At 35.1% G+C, this 23825-nt stretch overlaps 1 protein-coding gene across 5 annotated transcripts in view; it reads right to left on the bottom strand.

Annotated features, from left to right (window-relative positions):
- The window catches only part of LOC139939417 (neuron navigator 2-like), a 257010-nt gene extending 233418 nt beyond the window's left edge, over positions 1 to 23592 (bottom strand). For all 5 annotated transcript variants that reach the window (XM_071935283.1, XM_071935284.1, XM_071935285.1 and 2 more), the window contains exons 1-2: positions 23466 to 23592; positions 9724 to 9976 (exon numbers count right to left, since the gene is read on the bottom strand). In XM_071935283.1, the coding sequence (XP_071791384.1) occupies positions 9724 to 9849 (126 nt within the window). In that variant the 5' untranslated portion in view covers positions 9850 to 9976; positions 23466 to 23592. The remainder of the gene's footprint in view (positions 1 to 9723; positions 9977 to 23465) is intronic.
- Between the last annotated feature and the right edge of the window lie 233 nt (positions 23593 to 23825).

Below are 23825 nucleotides of genomic sequence, written 5' to 3'. Positions count from 1 at the left end.
AGAATGAGTTAACGGCGCCAACCACAACGAATGCATTGGTATGCAGCTCGGCCTATTCACTGATGAATATAGTGAAAATGTTAATGTGTAAGCACACCTTCGATGCAGAAAGTTCAATGACCAGCGATGATGTAACATGATTTGTGATTGTAGCGCGAGTTTGTTTCCAATCAAAGGCCGACAACAAATCAATATCTAAGTAATTCGTGCTAATTAAAGCGGATGTAACATTCCTTTTGAGTAAATTATTTTCTAAGTCAATTAGTCCATGCTAGTGGGTATGCTAGTGGGCATGCTAGTGCTAGAAGCTGAGGTCTACACTTAGAGTGGCAAATATATTTTCCGCTTTTATATTCATTACTTTTGATTAAAAAAAAGGAGAAACAAAGTACAAATGTGAAATTTTGAGAATTTAAACCCTCTCTACCCCCGCTCCTCCGGGTTTGTTTGCCTACAGACCCTCTATCCTCCTAAATCCTTAACAGTAATTGAAAACCAGATACCAAAACATTAGGACTTAGTTGAGATTGATTCATTTGGCCAATTGTTTTGAAATGTATTCATTCATTACTTGTACGAAATGACACAAATCCTTACAAATCAGATTAACTAACTGATTAGGTTTAGAGTGAATTGTACACATGTACACATCATTTACCTGTCTGTATTATTTGAGTTCAATTCAATCAAACATTGATCCTTCACAAAAATACACCTTTGTAAAAACTAAACATCCTCAAATAAAAACATTGTATCATCCTTTCCTCCAATAAAAATTCAATTTGTAATCCGAACAGGGACCTTCTGCCCCACCTGTCCCAACCATCTCACTGGTTCTAATATCAAGCCCCTATGTGTCCATGTATGAATATCAAAAGGATAAACTCTACTCTCTGAATAATGTGAAGATTTCCCCTTGTCTGGCTTCAATATGGATTATCGCCCGGGGAGCGAGCCGGGCCCATTAACATCCTTTTATGAAACATGTATCAACAGAATATCAGGTTGAGCCCCTGCTTGATACGAAACCCAAAGACAGCGTACACGAAACGGTTGTAGGCGATTTTGGTTCACGTTTCTCCCCCGTCGATATGGGGTACTTGCCCGACAATACGTGCCACCATGTATCCCTTGAGATACACTGGTACATGCTCACGCGCAAATCCAATAGACTGGTACTGGCAGGGGGGGTGGGGTTCTTTTCATAGGAGTTGCAGAAATTGTCTTATTGTGAACCAGTACCTGTCATGGGTGATGACAGGTTCTGTATCTACTCTTGAGATGTTTTATTTGGTTAAACCTATAAAAATGCCCTCGGAGAACCAACTCCGGCCGAATTCCTACCCTGATTAAGTCAAGTGTGCTCGATGCAGAGACATGTACAGTGGGCATGTACGTGATACACACATCCTTTTCGAGACTGTATGTTATTAGTTGAAGTGTTTAAAGTAGCGGAAATGTTTTTGTCCTTTATGTATGTTTTTTTCAGAATTACTTTTTATTTCTCCTTTTGATTTTTAAGTGTCTTTTGAAATATTTAAACCACATTGATATTAATTGCATAAGAGACTTTGTCAATTCTCTTTAGATTTTGCAAAAACAATTCAAAATTACAATCGGCCTAACATCACAACACGTACATTCAAATGATAAACTTTATCCTTAAAGCCATTGGACCCTTTCGGTTCAGAAAAAAAAAAAAAAGTTCACAGATTTACAAATAACTTACAGGGTTTACAGAAGGCAATGGTGAAAGACTTCTCTTGAAATATTATTCCATATTCCATGAAATGCTTTACTTTTTGAGAAAACAGCAAAACAATATAAATTCTCGTTAACGAGAATTACGGATTTATTTTAAACACATGTCATGAAACGGCGAAACGCGCGGAAACAAGGGTGGGTTTTTCCGTTGTTTTCTCCCGACTCTGATGACCGATTGAGCCTAACTTTTCACAGGTTTGTTATTTGATATAGAAGTTGTGGTACACAAAGTGTGGGCCTTGGACAACACTGTTTACCGAAATTTGCAAACAAAAAAACAAACTCATTGGTTTTTAACAGTTTGTGTGTACCTTGGATGTTGATTTTGCATAGGGATAAATCATACAATTTGGTTTTACCCTTACACAACAACGTGTAATAAGCACTGTATAGGCCTACTCAGTGTTTTCCATCGGTTTAAGACTAAGAGTAAAAACCAAATTATATGCTTATACATGTTCACTACTTATAATTAATGACCATGTAATGTCCCGCACAATTATTGTCTGGTAAAAGCTCATCCATCGTATTGATGATCTAGCTAAAGCCCACTTAAAAGCAGTTTACCTTTTAACCTTCAGGTAGTAAAGTACCTGTGTCATCGGAGGACTGTATGAAGGAAGAGGCACTATCTCTGTTGTTACTACTCAATTCCATTGAAAGATGTGTCACCCTTAGTTTAATTCATCATGCATCCCTAACACATTGCTTCAAGAGGAACTATAACCCCCCTCCCCCTTTAAGGTTCTCCAGCAATCTCCTGTCCCATTACTGTGAAATTAGCCTGCACAGGGCACTGACACTCTTATCACCATGGGCTCAGGTAAGGTCAGAGTGGAGATGCTTTGGTCTATACGGAGCTTAGGGGGGATCCAATTTCTAGTAAATGTAAGAGAAATTGACTAAATCTATATCAGCAGGACCACCGAGATTGAAGTGTTTCATATTGGGTGCATTCTTGCTATTTATTTCCCCCACCAGTTAGAACAATTCAACAACATTTTGGGGATCACTTTGAATGCAAATTTTTAATTTGCTGAAAATGTCAAAATGACAGGCTTTAATGCTTCGTAATTTAACTTATATTTAGAAGAAACTCTTTGGGAAACTTAACTTTTTTGAACTTCAGTTTTACCCTTGTTCTGGTAAATCTGACAATATAATGACACCCCAGTGCTAACAAACTGTCACTTATTTAAGCTCATTTCAGACCCAGTTGGGTCCCAATTTTGGGTTATTTTATACCAAAACAAGGGCTGTCACATTCTTTACAAGTCATATCTTGTTCCTCTCAGTGGGAGGATGGTGGACCACAACCCATGAGGTAAAATTCAGGAATTCTTTGCATTTTGTGTGTAAATAGATCTTGTTCAAAGAAGTTTAAATAATACCATATTTTAACAAATGATTGAGAACATTGTGGGTTGGATACATGAATTTCTATTTTAAAACTTCATGATTTTATGATTATCCTTGTTGTTTTTACCAGAAATAAATTGTAGGAACCCTGCTATGTTTGTACACTTGTAGAAAAGGTTAGGGTAATTAAAATAGACCAATATTCAACGACCAGAATGCCTTGGTGAATAGAAAATCATTTTAAGAAATGTTTGACTACGTACAAGAAACCTTTGAACAAGGAGCAAAATTGAATATGTGTTTTATTTTACAATTTTGCAGAACAGAAAATAAAGTCACATTCTCTGTTTTATGTCCCTACAAAACACAAATTTCACCAACATATTTGATCTTTCCAAATATGAAATGAGAAAAAAAGAAAAATAAAAAAAATAAAAAAAAGGAGTATTCATAGTTAAACTCTTTCTTGACAGACTTTTGAACAGAGGAGGGATGTCTTTTTTTAGCCTGCATTACGTAATAAATGTGTTAACGGTTTAGCCCCAGACAGACTTTGTAATAACATTGAGATGTTCTTTGATAGGCATGGGTTCAACACTAGAAATGCTGATTCTCTTCATGTTGTTCCCCTAAGCCTAACATGGAATGTTTTAAGCAATCTTTTAATTATTCTGGTGCTGCTATATGGAATAAGTTACCAGCTGAGGCCCAAAATGCATCGTCTATTGGTGGTTTTAAAAATATGTATAAACAAATCAATTTTTAAGTATATTTTAATCCTATGTTGTCTGCTTTTTATAAATGTTAAATCTTTTTACTCTGACTGTTTGTATTTTTTTTTTAAGTAATGTTTTATTTGTTCTTTGTTTTTATTTGTTAAAGGCAGTGGACACTATTGGTAATTGTCAAAGACCAGCCTTCACAGTTGGTGTATCTCAACATATGTATAAAATAACAAACCTGTGAAAATTTGAGCTCAATCGGTCATCGAACTTGCGAGATAATAATGAAAGAGAAAATCACCCTTGTCACACGAAGTTGTGTGCATTTAGATGGTTGATTTCGAGACCTCAATTCCTAAATCTGAGGTCTCGAAATCAAATTTGTGGAAAATTCCTTCTTTCTCAAAAACTATGTCACTTCAGAGGGAGCCGTTTCTCACAATGTTTTATACTATCAACCTCTAGTGTCCACTGCCTTTAACACAGAACCATAATGTAAAACAGCTTTTGTGCTGATTTTTGTATCCTGTATACAGATTTTTAAATAAATAAATAAATAAATAAATTAAATAAATAGTAAGCAGGCTTTCTGTACAAGTCAAGGTTTCATCTGAAGAGCACGTCAGCATCCAGGGTGGATTGCCAGGTATTACACATATTTTTTCATACGGGCTTTCCCGAGTATAAATATTATACAAAACATCCACATCTTTCACCATCGTAAGACTACTCCTGGATGTTGGAATTAAAAACAATCACCAGCGACTACTTCAAAGTAGGACAATGAACTTGATATTTCACTACCACTCCCACATACTCTCCTTGACAGAACCTCGTCCATGTTCTTCCTCTTCATGATTTTCCTTGGCACATCCAAACAATTTGAACAGAGACAGACATTCACACGACCCCTGGAATCTGCATCTTTCATTGCTTCCCCAATCAATGGAAACTACATAACATACAGATGTCATACTGCATATATACACATCGGTGAAAACAAATTTCACGCTGGCAGCATGACATTTAAGAGTACATGTGAAACCCACATCTCTGTTTTTTTTTTATTTTTCTTTCTTCATATTTCACTTTGAGTAGCGGCAATATCAAACAACCCATACCTGCCAGTCCATGTCTTTTTACATCAGTTTGTGTCGTAATTGAAAGGGAACCTGGGGAGATTTGAGGTAACTGGTACTTTGCCATTCATCTTTAGGGGTAGGAGGAGGAGTAGACATAATGCTGAGAAGCACAGGGACATGGAAATTCCAGCACACTCCCTACACCTGACCTGAATCCATGCAGCGGCAACTTTGACTTTTCTCCTCACACATGCAGCACATATGTCAGTGTTATTCTGTGTCATAATGAGAGTGAGACGCGGCAGGAGAAATGGGAGGGGGTGAAGTGCTGGCCAATTATAAAGCCAAGGTGTAATGAAACCATCTGAATAGATCCATTATTAGCCTATTTTGGTACAACTTTTAAAACATGGCATGATTACCAAGTTACCTTTTGCAAACTTCAGAGGAAATTCTTTTTAATTATATATTATACTGTCTTCAAGGCAGATTATGCCTACATGTTTTACAACAAATGAAAGGAGAAGCTGATTTGCAAGGAACAATTCTGAAGTAGCAATCAATTCAAATGAACTATAAGATTGCTTACAGAGCTTGAAATTAACACTGGACCACAAGCCCAAGATTTTAGCATTGAGCTAGTATACTCACGACCGGACATGTCCAGTAATGTTATGTTTTTCAATTTGCATACCTCACTGTGTGTAAATAAATTTCAACTCTTTCGAGTATTAAAGTTACTCAAATAGAGTACAAAAATTCTCATATTCTTCAAATGAAAACATATTTTAAAACTGTGTAGGTTTCTATTCTTCTATTAACTTTGATTCTTGTCCTGCTTAAGATTTAACATTTTGAGCTACAAGCCCTGTGGTCTTGTGGATTTTACCCCAACATCTGAACCCTAACTTCCTTTTATTAATTTTCTTTATAAAGTCACAACTCTAAAATATCAAACAATGAGACATGTTAATCAATGTTATGTAGTAGTGTTTCTCCTTTAATACTCCCTTTCCAATGCACTGACTTGACTCTGGCTCATGCAGAACGTGAGCCCAGGTGAGATGAACCTTGACGTTTGATTAAACTGTGCGCATATCATGAATATGAAAGGCCATGATTGTAGACTGGCTCCACATCTTAAGAAATAATTGTCCAGTACAGTCAGTGTTGGAAAAACTTATCGATGAGCTTTCTGTCTTTGGATCAATTGTAGTACTGGAAAAAAAAACTGCTGCTGCATGAGTGCATATTGAATAAAGATTTGGTAGGCTTGTATTGTTTATATTGTTGGTAAAACTGCCTCTATTGAAGGGCTTACTCTCTTTGAGACATTTATAGGGTGAAGCCTTTGTACTTATTTGCAACTATACTTCAAGGCATCTATTTTTATATTAAATGACACAGTTCCGCACTTAAATACCTACATGTAGCAGGTGGTTACGGGTATTGTAGAACACAACAGGTTTTATCGTTAACTTTGTTCTCTTAAGTTTTACTGCATTTGTTGGTAATAAGATAATGTTGAAATGCCATCACTTTCACTTAAGCCTTACGCTGTCCCCCGCTCTAATAAGATGGTTGGCTTTCCTAATATTTCATGTTGAAATAAATAATGTGGACATTCAGTATTCAAGACAAAGAGAGTCAAGAAAACAACTATAATGTCTTCAGGTCATTCCTGCTCCTCAACGATTCAAGTTGCACCAGTTAGATCAGGCAGGACTCCTGAGTCAACAGAATTCACCCAAAGCCTCTTACTACTAAACTGTGGAACAGAAAAGAAACCTGAACCTGAACGCCACTAGACACCCCCCCCCCAAACACACACGCAATAAAGGAAAATAAGAGGAAAAAGGGAAAAAGACTATCATAGAGAAAAGGAAAAGAAGAACCCATTTTATGTGAATTCACAGTTACATGAGTATGGTGACGCATCCACTTGACTAGTCCAAGAGAAATTTGAGTTCTACGGATCAGATTTATTCTGTAGGAATGATTGCGGAGCTTCATTCTGATGGAAGCTCCACAATCCTGAGTAAACTTATCACCAGATGTATCGGAATTTTGAATATTTGATTGGAGAGTAAACAAAAATGGTATGAATGTACTTCAGAGCTTCAAGGTTGACTAATAAAAGTTTTACTGCAATAAATGCGCCTCTAAAACTTGCATTTCAAAACGAGTAAAAATTTAAGAATGTTCTGGAAAAAGGTAAGCTGTCCTAATAAAAAACATTAATATAAACACCACAAAAAAACACTTAAATTGGAAAGAAAACACAAATGATATGAATGTACTTCAGAGTATTAAGGTTGACAAAAACAAGTTTTATATATATTGCAATATTAGAGCCTGTAAAACTTGCACTTCAAAACACGCCCCAAGAAAATTCTGGAAAAAAGTAAGCTGTCCCAATAACAAAACATCAATATATAAACACTACATACAAAACCTCAGTTTTTGAATTTTATTTTGAAAATGATCTTACTATATTTTGCTTCAAAACCCTTCCACAAGGAGTGATACAAAAATACTGTATGGGAAACACAATATCTGTTTCATTAGCAACTGAACACAGACCTCTTCTTTCTTTCAGATGGTCAATCGTTCACAAAGGTATGATTAAACTTTATGGATTACTGGCGATGCAGATAATTCTGCCGAGTTCAAAGGAATAAATTCTCAGATTTGCAAAGAGGCAGAACGTTTGACATTTTCACAAATTAATGAATAAGGAGTCCTGCCGAGAACTGATACAGCTCATTACCTTAAAATAATTGCACTGTTTGAAATGACCGCTGTATGATGGAGAACCCATATGGGGAATTACGTTTTGTAATAATCATACTTTTCAAAGAAATGAGAGTCTGATTATTTATGAGGGTTTTATTTCTTTGATGTCTGTATGGTTTTGATTTGAGGTAAGTGCAATAAAAACGATTGAGGAGGCCTTAAAAAAATTATGAATGTAATTAAATTTTGATTTCCCATTTTGCACACAGGCTTGCTGAAAGTCATAGTTGAAAATATGGATAATAAAAATTTAACACTGTACTAATTTATATTGAAAACATTTTTACAGCAAATAAGACACAATGAGTGACTCTTTACTTTAATATCAATACTTCATGTTATTATTCAACATTATAAATTTACTAGTAAATTTATTTTCTTGGGTGCAAAAGAAGTACCAATAACACTGTCCAACCTGTGAGCTGTGACTAATCCGTTTTCCAATAAACTGAATCAGACATTTACAGAAACAGAGTCAGCGACAAGAACACCACCTTCTATGGCCAGAGAAACAACTTCACCCCAGTTAAGTTAAAACCAGTTAGTCAACTATCAGGGTCCCACAGGAAAACAAATACATAGGAAAACTACAAGCAAAACTGTGTCAACAAACCAACCTGCTTCATATCACACTATATAACCTGTGTCAATAGCCTCTGGGTAAATTTTGCCACTGCATTTTTAAAGGGGAAGATCAAGTATTGGCTTTTTGAAAGAGTATAATTTTAACAGTTTACTCTATCAATATTTAAGTGTTCAATAAATTTGGATATATCACAATAATCTCAATATTTTATTTCATTAGCGGAACAGCATTTTTTTTTTTCCTTTTTAACGATTTAACAGTAAATTCTTTTCCTAATGACACATGAGAATTCGAACACAAGACACTTGGTTGAAAGATTGCTTATGGTAACTAATGATTTTTCCCATCATAAGTAAGTTTTGTATAGTCCATTTCCTTTTGTCTCAACACTTCTTTTTTTAAACTACAATTACGCTTTCAAATTATTTGTAATATCTTTTGAAAAAAAAATTCTGAATGATGTATGTGCCTCCAATCATTGAGACCAAGGAACAAGGACAAGCTTGCTCAATGCTGAGACAACATAAACAGTATTGATCCTTACTTTTATAAACCTCAAGCATTGGAACGAAGAGGCAACCAAAGGTCTACTTCCTCTTTAATATTTCAGGAAAACCAGAATAAGCACGTGCAACTTTGCCCAGAGGCCTCGCTGCCCCATACTGTCGTATTTCCCTCATGTGTCAATATTATGCCAGACTTAACCTTGTCTGTACCTCCACATCGAGTGTTCGTGAACACATGATTACTCTACTCCATCACAGCCAGTCCATAGAGCAAGGCAGACAGACTGCTCTCTATACGAAACTCTTCTTTGTAAAACACAATCAAATGCCTTCTGACATTTCAGGGGGTTATAATGATGTGAAAAGTGGGAAGCAACAAATCTGCAATTTATCATCGCGGAACAGGGTGGTCTCACATATCACTATCAGCTCTAATTCTTATCACTGATAACCCTTGAAAGATTACACAATGTGCATGTATCTGTAGAGTGATTTATTATTTGTTAACATCTGTACTGACAGAAACTTTGAACAGTCTGGTATAACATTTTGAGGAGTTAACAACACATTTTTTCTGTATGAATTTATAGCAGAGGAATCCATATAGTCAATTTCAAATGAAAAAGCTAGGAAAATAATTTGTGTCTGTGCCAAATCTACAGATGCATCGCGAATCCACAGATGCAGAGCAAGGACCTGGTCAAGACTGATCCTTGCTTTATGCTGTAAATAATTGCCTCCTTGCGAATGGAAACTGTGCACATTATTGTTGAGAAACTGCCTTAAAATGCAGGTCATTAATTTTAATTCCTCATCCAGACTGAGTGAGGAGCATCACTTTTTTAAGTGCATTACACGGTACCAAAATAACCTCATCGAAGTGAGAAAATCAAATTAAAATGTCGTACCTTTTTCTGTTCGCTCGGTGGGTGTTGTGACCCAGAAATCTTGGAGCCGGTGCTCCGTGGTAATCCAGACTTCTGGGTGACTGGCTTAGCAATGTTGGACTTCCCTTTTGCAGATGCTCTCGACATGATGAGATTGGGGTTGTTTCTTTCGCCTCGTCAGGCTTGAGTTTACAGCTTCTGGATATCAGTCAATGTTCAAGCATCCTTGCATTTCATTCAGGGCAGCCATATTACAAGAAAGTTGTCGACTCAACTGAAAGTGTACAAAAATAATAATGTATTTAGACATTTGGACAAATATTTACTCTTATGTGTATAGGTTTGAGTTAGGTGCATACCATATTCTCAAGCCACTAATTTTTAGTGATGCAAACTATTTCAAATTAATTGTTCACTAAAGCTTACTACTAATAATGAACCTGACAAAATAATATACATAAATGTGGCCAATCGGTTAAATGCATCAAGACTCAAGCTTTGGTGTTTCTGATCAGTAGAGTGTGGGTTCGAGTCCTGGTCTTGACACTTAAACATTATTGTTATCCTTTGGATGAGACGTAAAGCCAGAGGGTCATGTGTGTTGTTTAATGCACGATACACTTATTGCTATATGAGAATGGGTTTGTCTCAATGTTTCTGCCAGTGGCTGTCGATTGTGCTGTAGCACCCTTTTATGTAAAATGTGCAGCACCTTTTTATATAGGGTCTCATATTTCAAAAATTTTACAACCTGTCTTCAAAAGTGTTTTTCTTTGTTCAAGTGCCTTGAGCACCTTATTTAGTGGGCATATGCGGAAAAAAATGACTCCATTATTATTATTGTTATAATTATGGTAATAATATTCAAAATAAAAGTATAAGAAATATTCTCAACTGTAAGACAGGTTTTCTCACAGAGAGTGTCCGGTTACAAGATGCTTTTACAAAATAGAAATACATCAGAGACAATCAACTTGAGACTGTCGTCTTGAATTCTGGAAATCCATATCAAATAAATGAACTTTTTTGTCATTCTTTGTGTGAGTGGCGGTTGCCATAGGGGATCTACACCTCTACAGTTGACCAAATTAGCGGTTTGGTTTGTAGAACAGTTGTGCTTAAAGGGTACAGTTGGTAAAGAAAAAATGGGGGGAAAACAAAAAGTACGGAACAGCTTACTGGATGAACAAAGTACAGTTCAGGCATTTATACAAAATACTAATATACAATATTAAACATTTTAATCCTAAAACTGCAAAGCATTGGAAAGCATTGTCCTTCTACCATATTTTGGGCCTTGTTGCCCACTATAAATATTCCCATAAAATTCAGATTTTGCATTTAAAGTGCCTTTTATTCACAGAATTTGGCCTTTGCCCAATTTGAAAAAAAGTCCTTTAACAGGCCAGCAGTAAAAAATATAAACCTGGTTTCTCAAAATTTGTATAACTTTAAGAACTGGAATTCATGCAAACAATTATATTTCAATTGTTTTCTTTCAAACACAAGATAAATAATTTGGAACAGATTTTATTTGAAAATAAACAAATCTTTTGCAGGAATTTATTGACAGTTGTCTGAAATTGTAGTAGCACACCTTTAAGAGTTTCTATAATGTTAAATTTCCCTTGGGCAGGTGATTGGCAGTGCCTGAATTGCGAGCCACCTGTCCGACTGATTTCTCAATTCTTCTCTGATTGCTTGAGAGAAGGGGGACATAGACACCTTTGGGTTTCCTTCCACAAACAGTATATCTCTTATTGCAGGTGCTGCATTGTGTTGTGATATCCACTGTTTAAAATCCTATGTCCAGAACAAACTCACAAAGTTATTTCATTTTCTGATCATGTTGTTTTCTTGCACATGTTTTTTTTCTGATCATGATTGTTTTCTTGTTCAAAATCAGGTTAGAATATTAACTTACTATTCTCTTCATGAGACCTGCACAGTTTTCAAACGGAATTATCTTGGAAAAACGTGAGTAAGCTATGGAATAATTAGTACATACAAAATACTACATCATAGCTTTGAAATCTACAAAACATTACAAGATAAACATGTTTTGTCATAGATAATTTGTCTTAAGTAGAATGGTTATAAAATTAAGGATTGCATATTTTGCAAAATTAACATCAAGGCTCCAGGACATAAAAAATCAATCAGTGATTTTATTTACCGATGGAGAATGTATTATTGAAATGCATTTGGGAAAACTCCTGTACGAAATCAGTATTTGTTCGAATTTATTTTATCTCACAAAATCATTTCTAAGACAATCATGAGGCGAGGCAGAGATGATTCGGTTGCCTCATGCTCTTACCCTCTTTCATAAGAAGCTTTTAGAATGATATTAACAACATGAGCCAGATACATGCCATTACAAAGGTGAAGATAGCCTTAATTTAGCTAATCCATGTCAGATCAACCAACTATCTATGAAATGGCACCAGCTTGTCGGTAAAAACATCCAGTCCGAACCCAGAATTGGCTTACTGAGGCAATCCTGCTGATAAACAACTGATAATTACATACATATGACCAAGATACAATAATTACTGTGAAGAGAGGATTCTACGCTCGAGTCCTATTTATTGGATCCTATCGGTATTCATTACTAAGATTTAACCTGCTGAAACGGCGGGACAGTGCAGCAGCATCCCGTAGCAGACAGCTTTCTGCTTGATTTCTAGCCTACCATAGATGGAAATTTATGCTACAACAAGGGTCTGATCACTCTATTCAAGGAGAGACAAGACACCCATCCGTCTAGAGGAGACGGTCTGTTCAGTTTGATCAAACAACACAAGCATTTCCGTATGTTGCTATCGTATATTTGTTTTGGTGAAAAAATGTAGGACAACGGCACAGTAGATTTGTTTTGTTGCCGGGATAGAGCATAATAATTTATAAAAAAGCAGACATTTTGTGTCATACAGTGTTGTTTGTTCTGTGGTATTTTATCAAACATAATCTTATTAGCTGTGTTTTGGTTTAAAGCTCTTGAACAAATTAGTTTTTTTAACATGGTAAAAAAAAAGGAATTCTTTAGGATGTAAAGACTTTTTTATATTAAACACTATTTTGCTAATGACACAAGTTTTAATATTATACAGCTGAAGATCCACAGATTATTCTTTAATATTTGCCAAGCAATAAGAATAAAATGTTGAACTTCTTGAACATTCTTGAGTAATTAGCTCACAATTTGCAATTGCCATCATAAAACGGCATTTTTATTGTGCAGTTCTTTATTTTCACCTTCTTATATTATTTGTTTCGAAGTGTTAAAATGATATTTTAAAATTGCACTTTGATGGTTGTTGTTTTTTCAGTTCTAAAATGGGAAAAAGAGAATATTGCATTTCAGGGCAACATTCAGAAAGGAAGATAGCAACCCCATCAAGAGACATAAATCAATGCTCACTAAACACATCCATGAATATCACCGAAAGAAAGAAATATAAGAAGGCTCCCAGGCATCAAGACAAAAATCTTTGGAGAGCTTTCTGTCGATGCTATTATCAACTACTTCCCTCAATTCATCTCCTGACGTCCCCCCTGAAATCTGAAAAGTTTCATGTTTCTCCCTCTGTTGTTGACGAGGACTCATGAGCAGCCGTCGGCAAACCAAATTGACCATTGCAAGAACGTTTTTCTCCATTTTGTTAGCTCAGAGAGAGTTGCAGGGGCGAATATCAATCTATATTGTTGGAGACACAGTGTCTGCCTCCTCTAACACTCACGTCACCCCCTGAGTAACCCATCCCCAACGGGCTAGAATAATCTCGGAGAAAGCCACACAAGAGAGAAAATATTTTAAAAACATCCGCAGAATAAAAGAAGAATGCTCCTGACGCCTTTTATCAAGAAAGTACAGAGATGATTGTCCTTTTTTTGCTAGGCTACATTGAAATGTTCTAGATACAGTTCAGTAACCTGACTCTGTTAAATGGCGAAGCAGATTTGAATAATATGTTGAATGAGTGACATGATGAGTTGTTATGTGGAAGGGTTATGGAGTCGACCTTTGATTGACACCAGCCACCTGTGTGAGCTGGCTATCACATAAATTCTAAAAGAAATACTCAAGCTAAGTACATTTATGTTGCTCAATTTATACATCATGAACTAGAGGATAGACTCATAGGAACTGCAAGTTTTGGCTTTCAAAGTTAATGACTTGTTAGCAAATATCAAAACAATATATTTCACATAGTATTAAACTGAATTGTTGTGAAATAGGAAACCTACAGTGACGTATAACCACAAATATTTCAAAACTTGGTCATCACTAAAAAAATATATAAAAAATACTATAACAGCTGAAGTTTAAACTTCCATTTATTGAATGTTAACCTACAATAGTATTAAAATCTTACAAAATTGCTTACTGAGCTTTATAGCTATTTAATTTGATTGAAAGATAAACAGGTTATCCTTATTTGTGGGCATCAACCCATTTTTATAAAATTCAAATCAATTTATAATTTTTTAATACAGAGAAAGACTGGAGTTGAGGCAAAGATTAAAAAAATGGGGCTTATAATGATGGATACGCACTGAACAACATCACAAAAAAAGTATTTTTATATTAAAAATGCCAATAGCAAATGTTTCACTCACTTGGGTGTGTAAAAATAATACTTATACTACTTAAAGACACTGGACACTATTGGTAATTGTCGAAGACTAGTCTTCCCACTTAAGTAAGATAACAAACCAAATGTTTCACTCACTTGGGTGTGTAAAAATAATACTTATACTACTTGAAGACACTGGACACTATTGGTAATTGTTGAAGACTAGTCTTCCCACTTAAGTAAAATAACAAACCTGTGAAGATTTGAGCTCAATTGGTTGTCAAAGTTGGGAGATAATAATTAAAGAAAAAAGACCCTTGCCACACGAAGTTGTGTGCTTTCAGATGCTTGATTTCAAGACCTCAAAATCTAATTCTGAGGTCTTGAAATCAAATTCGTGGAAAATTACTTCTTTCTCAAAAACTACACTACTTCAGAGAGAGCCATTTCTCACAATGTTTCATACTATCAACCTCTCCCCATTACTCGTTACCAAGTAAGGTTTTATGCTATTAATTATTTTGAGTAATCACTAATAGTGTCCACTGCCTTTAAAGCTTGATAGGCTACATCATCTTATTAGTGTATCTTAAAATTATTTCCTGGCAAAAGATGATATTCCTGGTCTTACTCACTATGTGCATCACGTCTTCTAGATGTGTCTAAGGGAGGTGATTGACCGTGTATATGGAGACCACTCTGGGTTCTCAAAACCAAATTTGGCTTCTTTCTGTTGCCGTGGTTATGAGTTTAGTGAACTGTAAACACTGAAGTCCCAGAACTCCGATGGTCCAATTTGTTCATGATTGCTTGCACTGATATGCATCATTAATTCAATTCTGCCCACTGTGTTTGTTCAATGGTAAAATTATCATACATTATATACTATTGTATTTAGACAGGAGTAGGTCAGGGATAAAAGGAACACTACAAGTGTACTTACATTCTTGGATTGATCGGGCATGATTAGTTATGAGGCTGAATTATGTATAATTAGAAAAGGAATTAAGAATTATTTAAATTTAACTTCTGTTATTACGTTAATTTTAGTTTGGTTATGACTAACTTCATGAAGTAAATCACACTTGAACTTTGAAGTAATCAAATACCAATTAAACATCATGAAATCCTTCTCTTCAACTTTAAATCAAAAAGGAATTTTGTTGTCAAATCCTAGCTCAGAGTGTACATGCTGATGAAAGTAAATCCATGCTTTAACCAAGCAAGCGTTGAAATGCATTGCCGTCACATGTTATTATTACAAGATAATTTGAAGAAAGAGAAATCCTCTCCCTTGGCATCTTATGCATGATGCAGTTGGGGGACTCGCACTGACTGGATGAGTTTGTTGAACTGTGACATTATAGAGTCTCGGGGATACAATTACCTGAATAAAGATCATGCTTCAAGGTACTGTAGATGTTATCCATGGATAGAGAAACAAACTATCTGCCTTCTAATACCAAAATAATTCGGCTTGGCCATCACTGAAAGCATTTTTAAGTTTTCAAATATCACGTTGTATCTTTTGGCCTAAGGCACTTGGTACTTATCAACTTTCACTTTGATGATTCCCATCTGAATATTTCCCAAGATACAATCAATAACTTTGATGCCATTCATTCCCTTAAAAAAGAGAAGTAAAAAACTATAATAATAAAAATACAATTAATGAATACTTCAAAATTATCATATCATTATATATCATGGCCTAAGGTACTTAATGGACACTCCAATGATCCTCATCTGATTAATTTCACAAGAGAATAAAAGCTGGAGGCCTGATCCTCACTAAATAATAGGTGTCAATATAAACCACAAGGGAAACTGACTGGGTAAATTTTGAAATAATTTTTGGGGTTGAACAAAGAATTGACTAGAGTGGGATTCGAACCAACGACCTCCGGATTAACGTGCCGGCTCAGTTGGTAGGGCCCCGGCACGTTAATCCAGAGGTTGTTGGTTCGAATCCCACTCTAGTCAATTCTTTGTTCAACCCCATAAATAATAGGTGACTACATTTTCAAGGAAAAGCCAACAAAAAATATGTAAGTGTTCACTGCAGTATTGCTCAGAGTTGGTAAACAAATACTTGTTCTGAATTAAGAATGGAATAGAATCCTTTTGGATTGAGGAAAGACTGACAAACCCCCTGTCAGGCCTTGTACATGAACTTCCTGTTTAGATGCAGGAAGGTTCAAAACTTCTTGTCTTGAAACTCTGAAGAGAGTCCCCAGAGGAGATGGTCCAGCCGAAGTAAAAACAAGTAATATAGGGTTCCTACCTCCCTTTCACAAGCATAATAATTATCAAGATAATGTTTAGAGCAGCATGAAGCAGGTGAAGCTTCGATCAATAATCGCCGTAATAACAAGCTGTATGATTAATGGTTCATTATGCCTACAACCATGTCCATGTCATTATCTCATAATGATAAACCAGATTACATCATTCTACGAACTTCTAAGGGATATAACGAGTGTAACATTTTACCTCAGGCTAAAAATATCATTATTTTGTTACTAATTTTCATCATTGCTATGTGGACAGTGTGCATTCTCAACTGTTTGAAACAGGATGGCAACCATGAACGTTGTTCTATACAGGACCCCAAACCACTTTCCACAACAGACAAAATCAACAGGAAAAAAACCCTTTTACAATTGATCAAAATATTGATGGGGAATGCTGGTTTACAAATAAGAAGAACCTTTTTTTTCACGAACATGCATATTGAACCCCTTCAAACTTACAATCAGTAAAAAGAATTTCAAAATTATGTCAAGTCTGTGAAAATATTGAAATCAACGATAAGAAAAAAAGTTGAATGCGAAAGTAAACAATAATTATAGTTTTTATTTCAAAAAGAAATTAACAGAATCCCTCTTTAAAACAATTTGCCCAGTTCAAGTTTTTTTAATAAAAGAGAAAATCTGTATTACAATTGAACTTTAGAGACAACTTTGCCAAGTTTGCCCAGACATATTTAGTCCAGGCTGGGCAGGCATACATGTATGCATGATTGATTTGTTTGCATGCACTTCTCTAAAGTTGACATTGAGAACAACACTTGCATGTTTTTAAAAGCACCGGCTCCTCTACATTAAAGTATCATGTCAATGATTTGCAGCAATTGTAGTACCTTTTTTTAGTACAAATAGATAACTTTCTACACGTTTCTTATAATTTGTAATGTTTTGTTCATGTTATTTTCAGTTACAAATTCATTTTGTAATTTTATTTGTATACAAAATTTGTTTAATAAATTTAGGTACCTATCTATAAGAAAGACACAGAAATAGCAATTTTCTTTAAAAGGAAACATCTAGACAACTCAGAATACTAAGGTAGGCAAAAACGGAACATTTTTGAACCTCAAAATCAGAAATAAATGTTATGACAATTTAATAATTTAGGTCAATTTATCACAGGGCAAGGACCAAGAGCCACTCAAGTTACAAGGCTATTAACCGTGATGAAAAGTTACACTTCATAAAGTATTGCATGACTAATAATTAGAGTGAGAAGGCTGCATTATTGTAATACGGCTCTTTTAAACTGAAAGATCTGTCAACCCATTTAGAAATAATCATGGTCATAATTCAAACAGAAAGAAATCAATCTGTTAGCCAAAATGTTGTGGCTTTTAAAAGTGGTCCAAATGTAGAAGTAACTTGTTAAATTAACAGGTTTGATGCAAAAAAATATTCTAACTAAAAAAATTTGATTGAATTATTTTATATGTATGTCAAATAAATTAAACCTTGTTACAGATTCCTCCATTGGCTCAATTACCCTACTAGTGAAACACATTTTACGAAGCAAACTGGTTTAAATGTAAGTAATTGTTACAGTTATTTTGAACATCATTGTGCAGGAACCATCTGAAATCCTGAAATGGCAACAGTCACTTTAAGACACACAAGACAGTTCTGCTGCTGCTATTGTGCATAGAAAAACTTTTCAATATCACTGGATTTATAATTTAAGTTATTTCAAATTGTAAATTATTTCTAAAGGGTTTTGGTGGTTAAAACATTGGTAAGATTGAAAAGGGTGATCGCAGGTTCCCATATAACTTACATGATTGTCATTGTTGAAACTTCCCTTATAATAATAATTTGGCGTGAAATGCTAAACAAAAATATATATATATTTTTAACTTCGCGATTAGAAATTTGTTGTTTAAAAGAAAACATATGTAGTTTTTGGTTTTTTTTTTTTTCTTTCACTATTTTTCTTATGATTGAATGAGTTCAAACTTTCCCAGGTGTGTTATTTCATGTTAAATTCTGCGCCACACTAAGTGTGGATACATGTTTTTTGACAACCATATTGCTCGCTGGTCAGGTCCAAAATAAAACTACATCACTCATTTTAATTTTCTACAAAATGTTCATTTATAAATAATCCTTATCCATGGCTCTCTTGGGAAGGACATTAATTATTACCAGATGTCTGCACAAATGATTTCCCCTGTGTTAATTATCAGTGTGCACTGTGCACTGTGCACTGTGCACATAGTAATACTCATAAGTAAAGAGTATGTCTTTGCATTAATGTACTGAATCATCCAAAGCTTAAAGGCCTTATTTAAAGGGAATAATAAATTACAGATTTCTTCCAGATTTATACAAATTTTCATTTTTCATGAAGCAATTATTTGAGGGTTTGGAAGTTTGCATAATAATACTCAAGTGTATGTCTGTCTTTTCATTTGATGTTCTGAACCATAAAATGCTTAGGATACTTTAAATGGAATGAAAAACTGTTGGTAATCGTTGAATTCCTTATACAATTAAAATGAAGACAAATGTTCTGTAAATGATCACATTTTTTTTAAGCAATGATTTGAGGGTGAGGAAGTTAAAAAACACTTTGCATTTAAATTTATAACCATTTCTTAATTACATTTTAGTTTAATCAGCAATGCTGATTATCTCACAAGAGATGGATTGCACTAAGCGTCATCAACCGCCATATTTGATGATAAACAATGCAAAATTGCATATGTGTACGCACTACGCACAGCTCTCAGCCAATGATAGCCTTGCACGCGTGCACACTTCATCAAATATGGCGTCCGATGACGCTTATTGCAATCCATCTTTTTGAAATCAAATTGGTTTGAGGGTATGGAAGTTTTAAAAAAACTGAGCATTTAAATTAAATCATTTCTTAATTATACATTCTGAGGGAAATCAGCACTGCTGATTGTCTCACAATTTGAAATCCTGTGGTTTCATTTTTAAAACACATCATCCCTTTGACATAAATTGTCATAGTAAAGGGTTCAAAGATGTGCATTATGACATGATGAACCTACTGTTTGTAAAATGTCTGCTTGAAATAAAGTCAATAAATAGTGTGACCTCGAACTAAAATCTTGATAAAAACACTGGAACAACTTCTCCCAAGAGAATCAAATGGGTCCTGTGCCATTTTTGTCTTGTAGAGGAATTGGACAAGAGGAAAAGAGTAGGGGAAGAGAGGTATGCACATTTATTTGCATGTTCGCGTGTTTGGTTCAATCATTTTTAAAACAAGTGATTACTGTAAGTAGATCAAGAACACCATTTGTACTATTGAATGCTTTGAAAATATCTAGGCCTTACGATATTTAAGTTTTACAAGTTTTCTAAAAAAATTATTGTAAGTTTCTTTTAAAGATGTTTTAACTTTTATATAAAATGTTTAAAAATATTACCAAACATGTTTTATTTGTTTATAAAAATGGATGGCGTAAGTGAAAAGGTCCAGGTGGGACAATCATTAAACACCGTCTCCCCTAAAATGGTATAAATATTGACATTGGAAAAGTTTATTGTTAATTCCCGGAATGCACGGAATCGCAGCAACTGCACAGAGTCTGACAAATTAAACTGTTTGTACGCAACCAAACCTTGGAAAATCATTAGAATTTTTGAAAAATACTTGTCCGAGTAAACAGTACACAAATAATACATGGTAGAGTAAACAACTTTATGTAAATACTGGGTGTACCAGTAGAACCAGGAGGCAAAAAATCCTCCATGGTAGAACGTTCCTTCTGGGTACCCAAGGTAAACCAGCAATCAGCATGCCATAAACATGCTGGGTAGTAAACATACACCTGTGGTGTTTATATTTGTTTTCACTGTGTACAAAACAATCAGATTACCATCAGATCTTAGACTCCTGTGTGTAATTCCACACAATCCAACCATTGGGTGAAAAAATTGCTCCGAAAAGAAAACGCTGTAGACAAAATAACAGCATCCCTACCCTGCCCATGGAGGATCAATCACACTAAAGCTTGGGATAGGTGTGAATTTAATCTTATTGTCCAATGGGCAGGTATTCATCATTTTGTAATTAAATATGAAACTCTACACTCACCTGGCTCCAGACAAGGTCAATAGACTTACTGCGCATGGCTGCATAATGTACTGTCTATGGAGAAGTTATGTTAAAATTTGTTCGTTTACAATTCTGACAAATTCTGGCGCCATCAAACCTTACTCAAAACTAAACCTTTAGTTTACAGAACACTTCGATATTGCAAGGAAGAAACTGCCTCAAAGATATAAATATGTGTGGTGTTGTTCACTTTTTTGTGAACAACTGAAAATTTAAAAAAATTGCAAATCTGCCATCAGCTGATGCTAGATGAACATGTTTTGGTTGAATTTCATCAAATCTGCCCACACTCATTCAGTGTGAAAATTTTAAATGAGTTAAAACTCATAGTATAATTTTAAAATAATGATACAATTGTTGCAAACACTTCAAAAAAACTCATACATGGCCAGTTCAAGTACAGGGAACCAACTTCACTCAGTAATGTTGCATTAGCTAGTAGAGAACAACTATTAGACCAAGTTCAGAGGAGACTGAACAAGTTTTTTGCCTGCTGAATGCTGATGACATTTTGCTTAGCAATTGATTTTGCAACACCATACTAAGGATATCATTCACTGAGACCGTGAGAACAAGGACAGCCTTAAAGGAACACATTGCCGTGGATCGGTCGAGTTGGTCTTTGAAAAAGCGTTTGTAACCGTTTGTTATTAAATGCATGGTTAAAGGAAAACCACACAATTTCGAGGCAAATTTGTGTGGATCACTGTGTTCTACTTTTAAAACATCTTTCTAACCATATGCATTTTATAACAAACGGTTACAAATGCTTTTTATAGACCAACTCGTCCGATCCAAGGCAACGTGTTCCTTTAAGTTTCAGCCAAAATAAAATAAACCAAATTCTTGAGAACTACATCAATAGCCATAACAAACGCTGGCATCTTGTAAACAAGAAGAGTAGGTAAGGGTCTTGACCCCCAGGGCCAATTCACTTGATGACCCATTGAAACACCCTTCCACATAATCCAACCAAAGAGAAGAAGTAAATTGCATAAAATGTAGTGATACATAGGGCCACCTAGTAGTTGAGGCCAAACAATGCAATACAAACTGTTAGCCAATGATATGCTTTCTTTTTAAAGGGTTTTTATACCTTTTGTAAATCAAGTTTTTGGCCATGACATGAACTCCTACTCGCTGTGAATGAACACAGAGCAAGGACGGAGAGGGAATAAAGATGCATGTTAGTTTACCTCAAGCTTTAAGTCGTTGAGCTTTTGGGGGCAAAAAGTGACATCACAGATCAATGTTTTACACATTTCTCTAAAACTACAAAAAGTACAATACCTCAGCAAGTCATGGTTTTTTTAAGGGAAGCTTTCTTCTATCCTGTGTAAGTTTAATGTAAATCTGTAGGCATTTGTGTTTATGTCGTACAAAAAGTACCCAAACCTCTTGGGTGTGAGAAAACAAAACAAAAACAACTTGTTTCCTGTATCATGCTGGGGGAAAAGGGGGCGGCTAGTAGTAGTAGGATACAATTTTTTAATGAAAAATAATCACATGAACAGACTAAATAAAGTTTGTTGAACAAATAATGAATCCACCTGGGATTATTGTTTTGCAACAATGTTATACAAGTAAATAGTTTTTCAAGAAGAATATAGAAATGTTGACCCCCTTTTTAAAATAATCCTTTTAATACGGAAAATTGGCAGCTGAAGCGCTAAATTTTCAAACTTTTAAGGTGAAAATTAAGCTCACATTATTGTCACATGAGCAGACTAAATAAAGTTTGTTGAACAAAGAGAAATGAATCCACCTGGGATTATTGTTTTGTAACAATGTTATACATGTAAATAGTTTTTCAAGAGGAAGATACAAATGTTGACCCCTTTTTAAAATAATCCTTTTTACGAATTGGCAGCTGAAGCGCAAAATTTTCAAACTTTTAAGGTGAAAATTAAGCTCACATTTCATCACCCTGACAGAACTTTTGCTAAAAAGGAGATGTCTATTGACAAGACCACCACCTGAAAATGTCCTTTTTCATGATGTTGACACTTTGTAAAACGTTCAAACTATGCCTTGTGACTGTGTAAACATTCTGTCATTCAACCCTTGACCCCATGAGGATAAAATAAAGGATTTAAAAGCGGTTGCCATATGCCAAATTTTGAAAGATTTCCGTATCATGCTACCGCTTTTTCACTAAACCAACAATATAACTGACTAATTATTATATAAAATACTCAAGTACAACCTGAGGACGCAAGTCTATGCCGAATGATGATGATGATGATGACGATGATGACTCGCGAGTCAATTCAAATTGTCATATTCAATTGAGTATTTAACGTTTTGTATAAATTAGATAAATTTAAACTACTTAGGCCTACTATCATCCTATAGTTATTTCATCTCTCCATCTCCATCTCCATTGGTTAAGTCAGCAAAATGTCCTGCCGGATACATCAACGCTAACTTGTTTCATAAGGGATGAAAAATTTGTGACAGGATAGGCTACAGACAATTTCCCCAGAATTTTCCCCAGAATTTTTGCGCTAAATATTCTAAAACAAGTACTGCTTCGTGGTTTTTTTTTACGAAAATGCATTTATCAACCGAAATTTATTGTGTCAAATCAACTTTAGTACTGCGTGATACTGTCATGATTGTCGAGTCGTCTGCCTCGTGCCTGCTGACACGAGTATAATATAGTGACACAGACTTCTCAAATCAGCAAACAGAAAAAGTAAACAAAAAATACGGAAAACACACATTCTACCCACAGCACAGCACACGGTGGGAATTAAACACATACTACATGACAACCTTTACCTGAAAGTATGCCGAGCTCAACTTGGTCAAAATCCTACCGTCAAAGTCCTAAAAATCCACGCGTTTCCTTGGGAACAGACGTTATAATCCAAGAGGCATTGAAGTCGTCTGCTCGAGAGTAGAGAGATGTAAAACGCGGCAACCAGCTGATGCACTTTTTACATGCGGAGTCTCTCACGGACGTTTGACGTTTGTCACGTGGCCACGACCGTCACGTTTACATTTGATAATAAACTTGTTCAAGTCCTGTCAGCAGTTTCTATTGTCGTTTATTACAGTTTCTTGTGAATTGTTTCACATCTTATTTAGAAAATTCCATAGATAATTATATGAAACATGAATAAATAAATACAAAAGCCA

The sequence above is a fragment of the Asterias amurensis genome, chromosome 7 (assembly GCF_032118995.1).
Source record: "Asterias amurensis chromosome 7, ASM3211899v1".
In the NCBI taxonomy this organism is placed as follows: domain Eukaryota; kingdom Metazoa; phylum Echinodermata; class Asteroidea; order Forcipulatida; family Asteriidae; genus Asterias; species Asterias amurensis.
The sequence above is the reverse complement of the archived record's forward strand: the minus strand, read 5'-3'. Positions and strand labels throughout refer to the sequence as shown.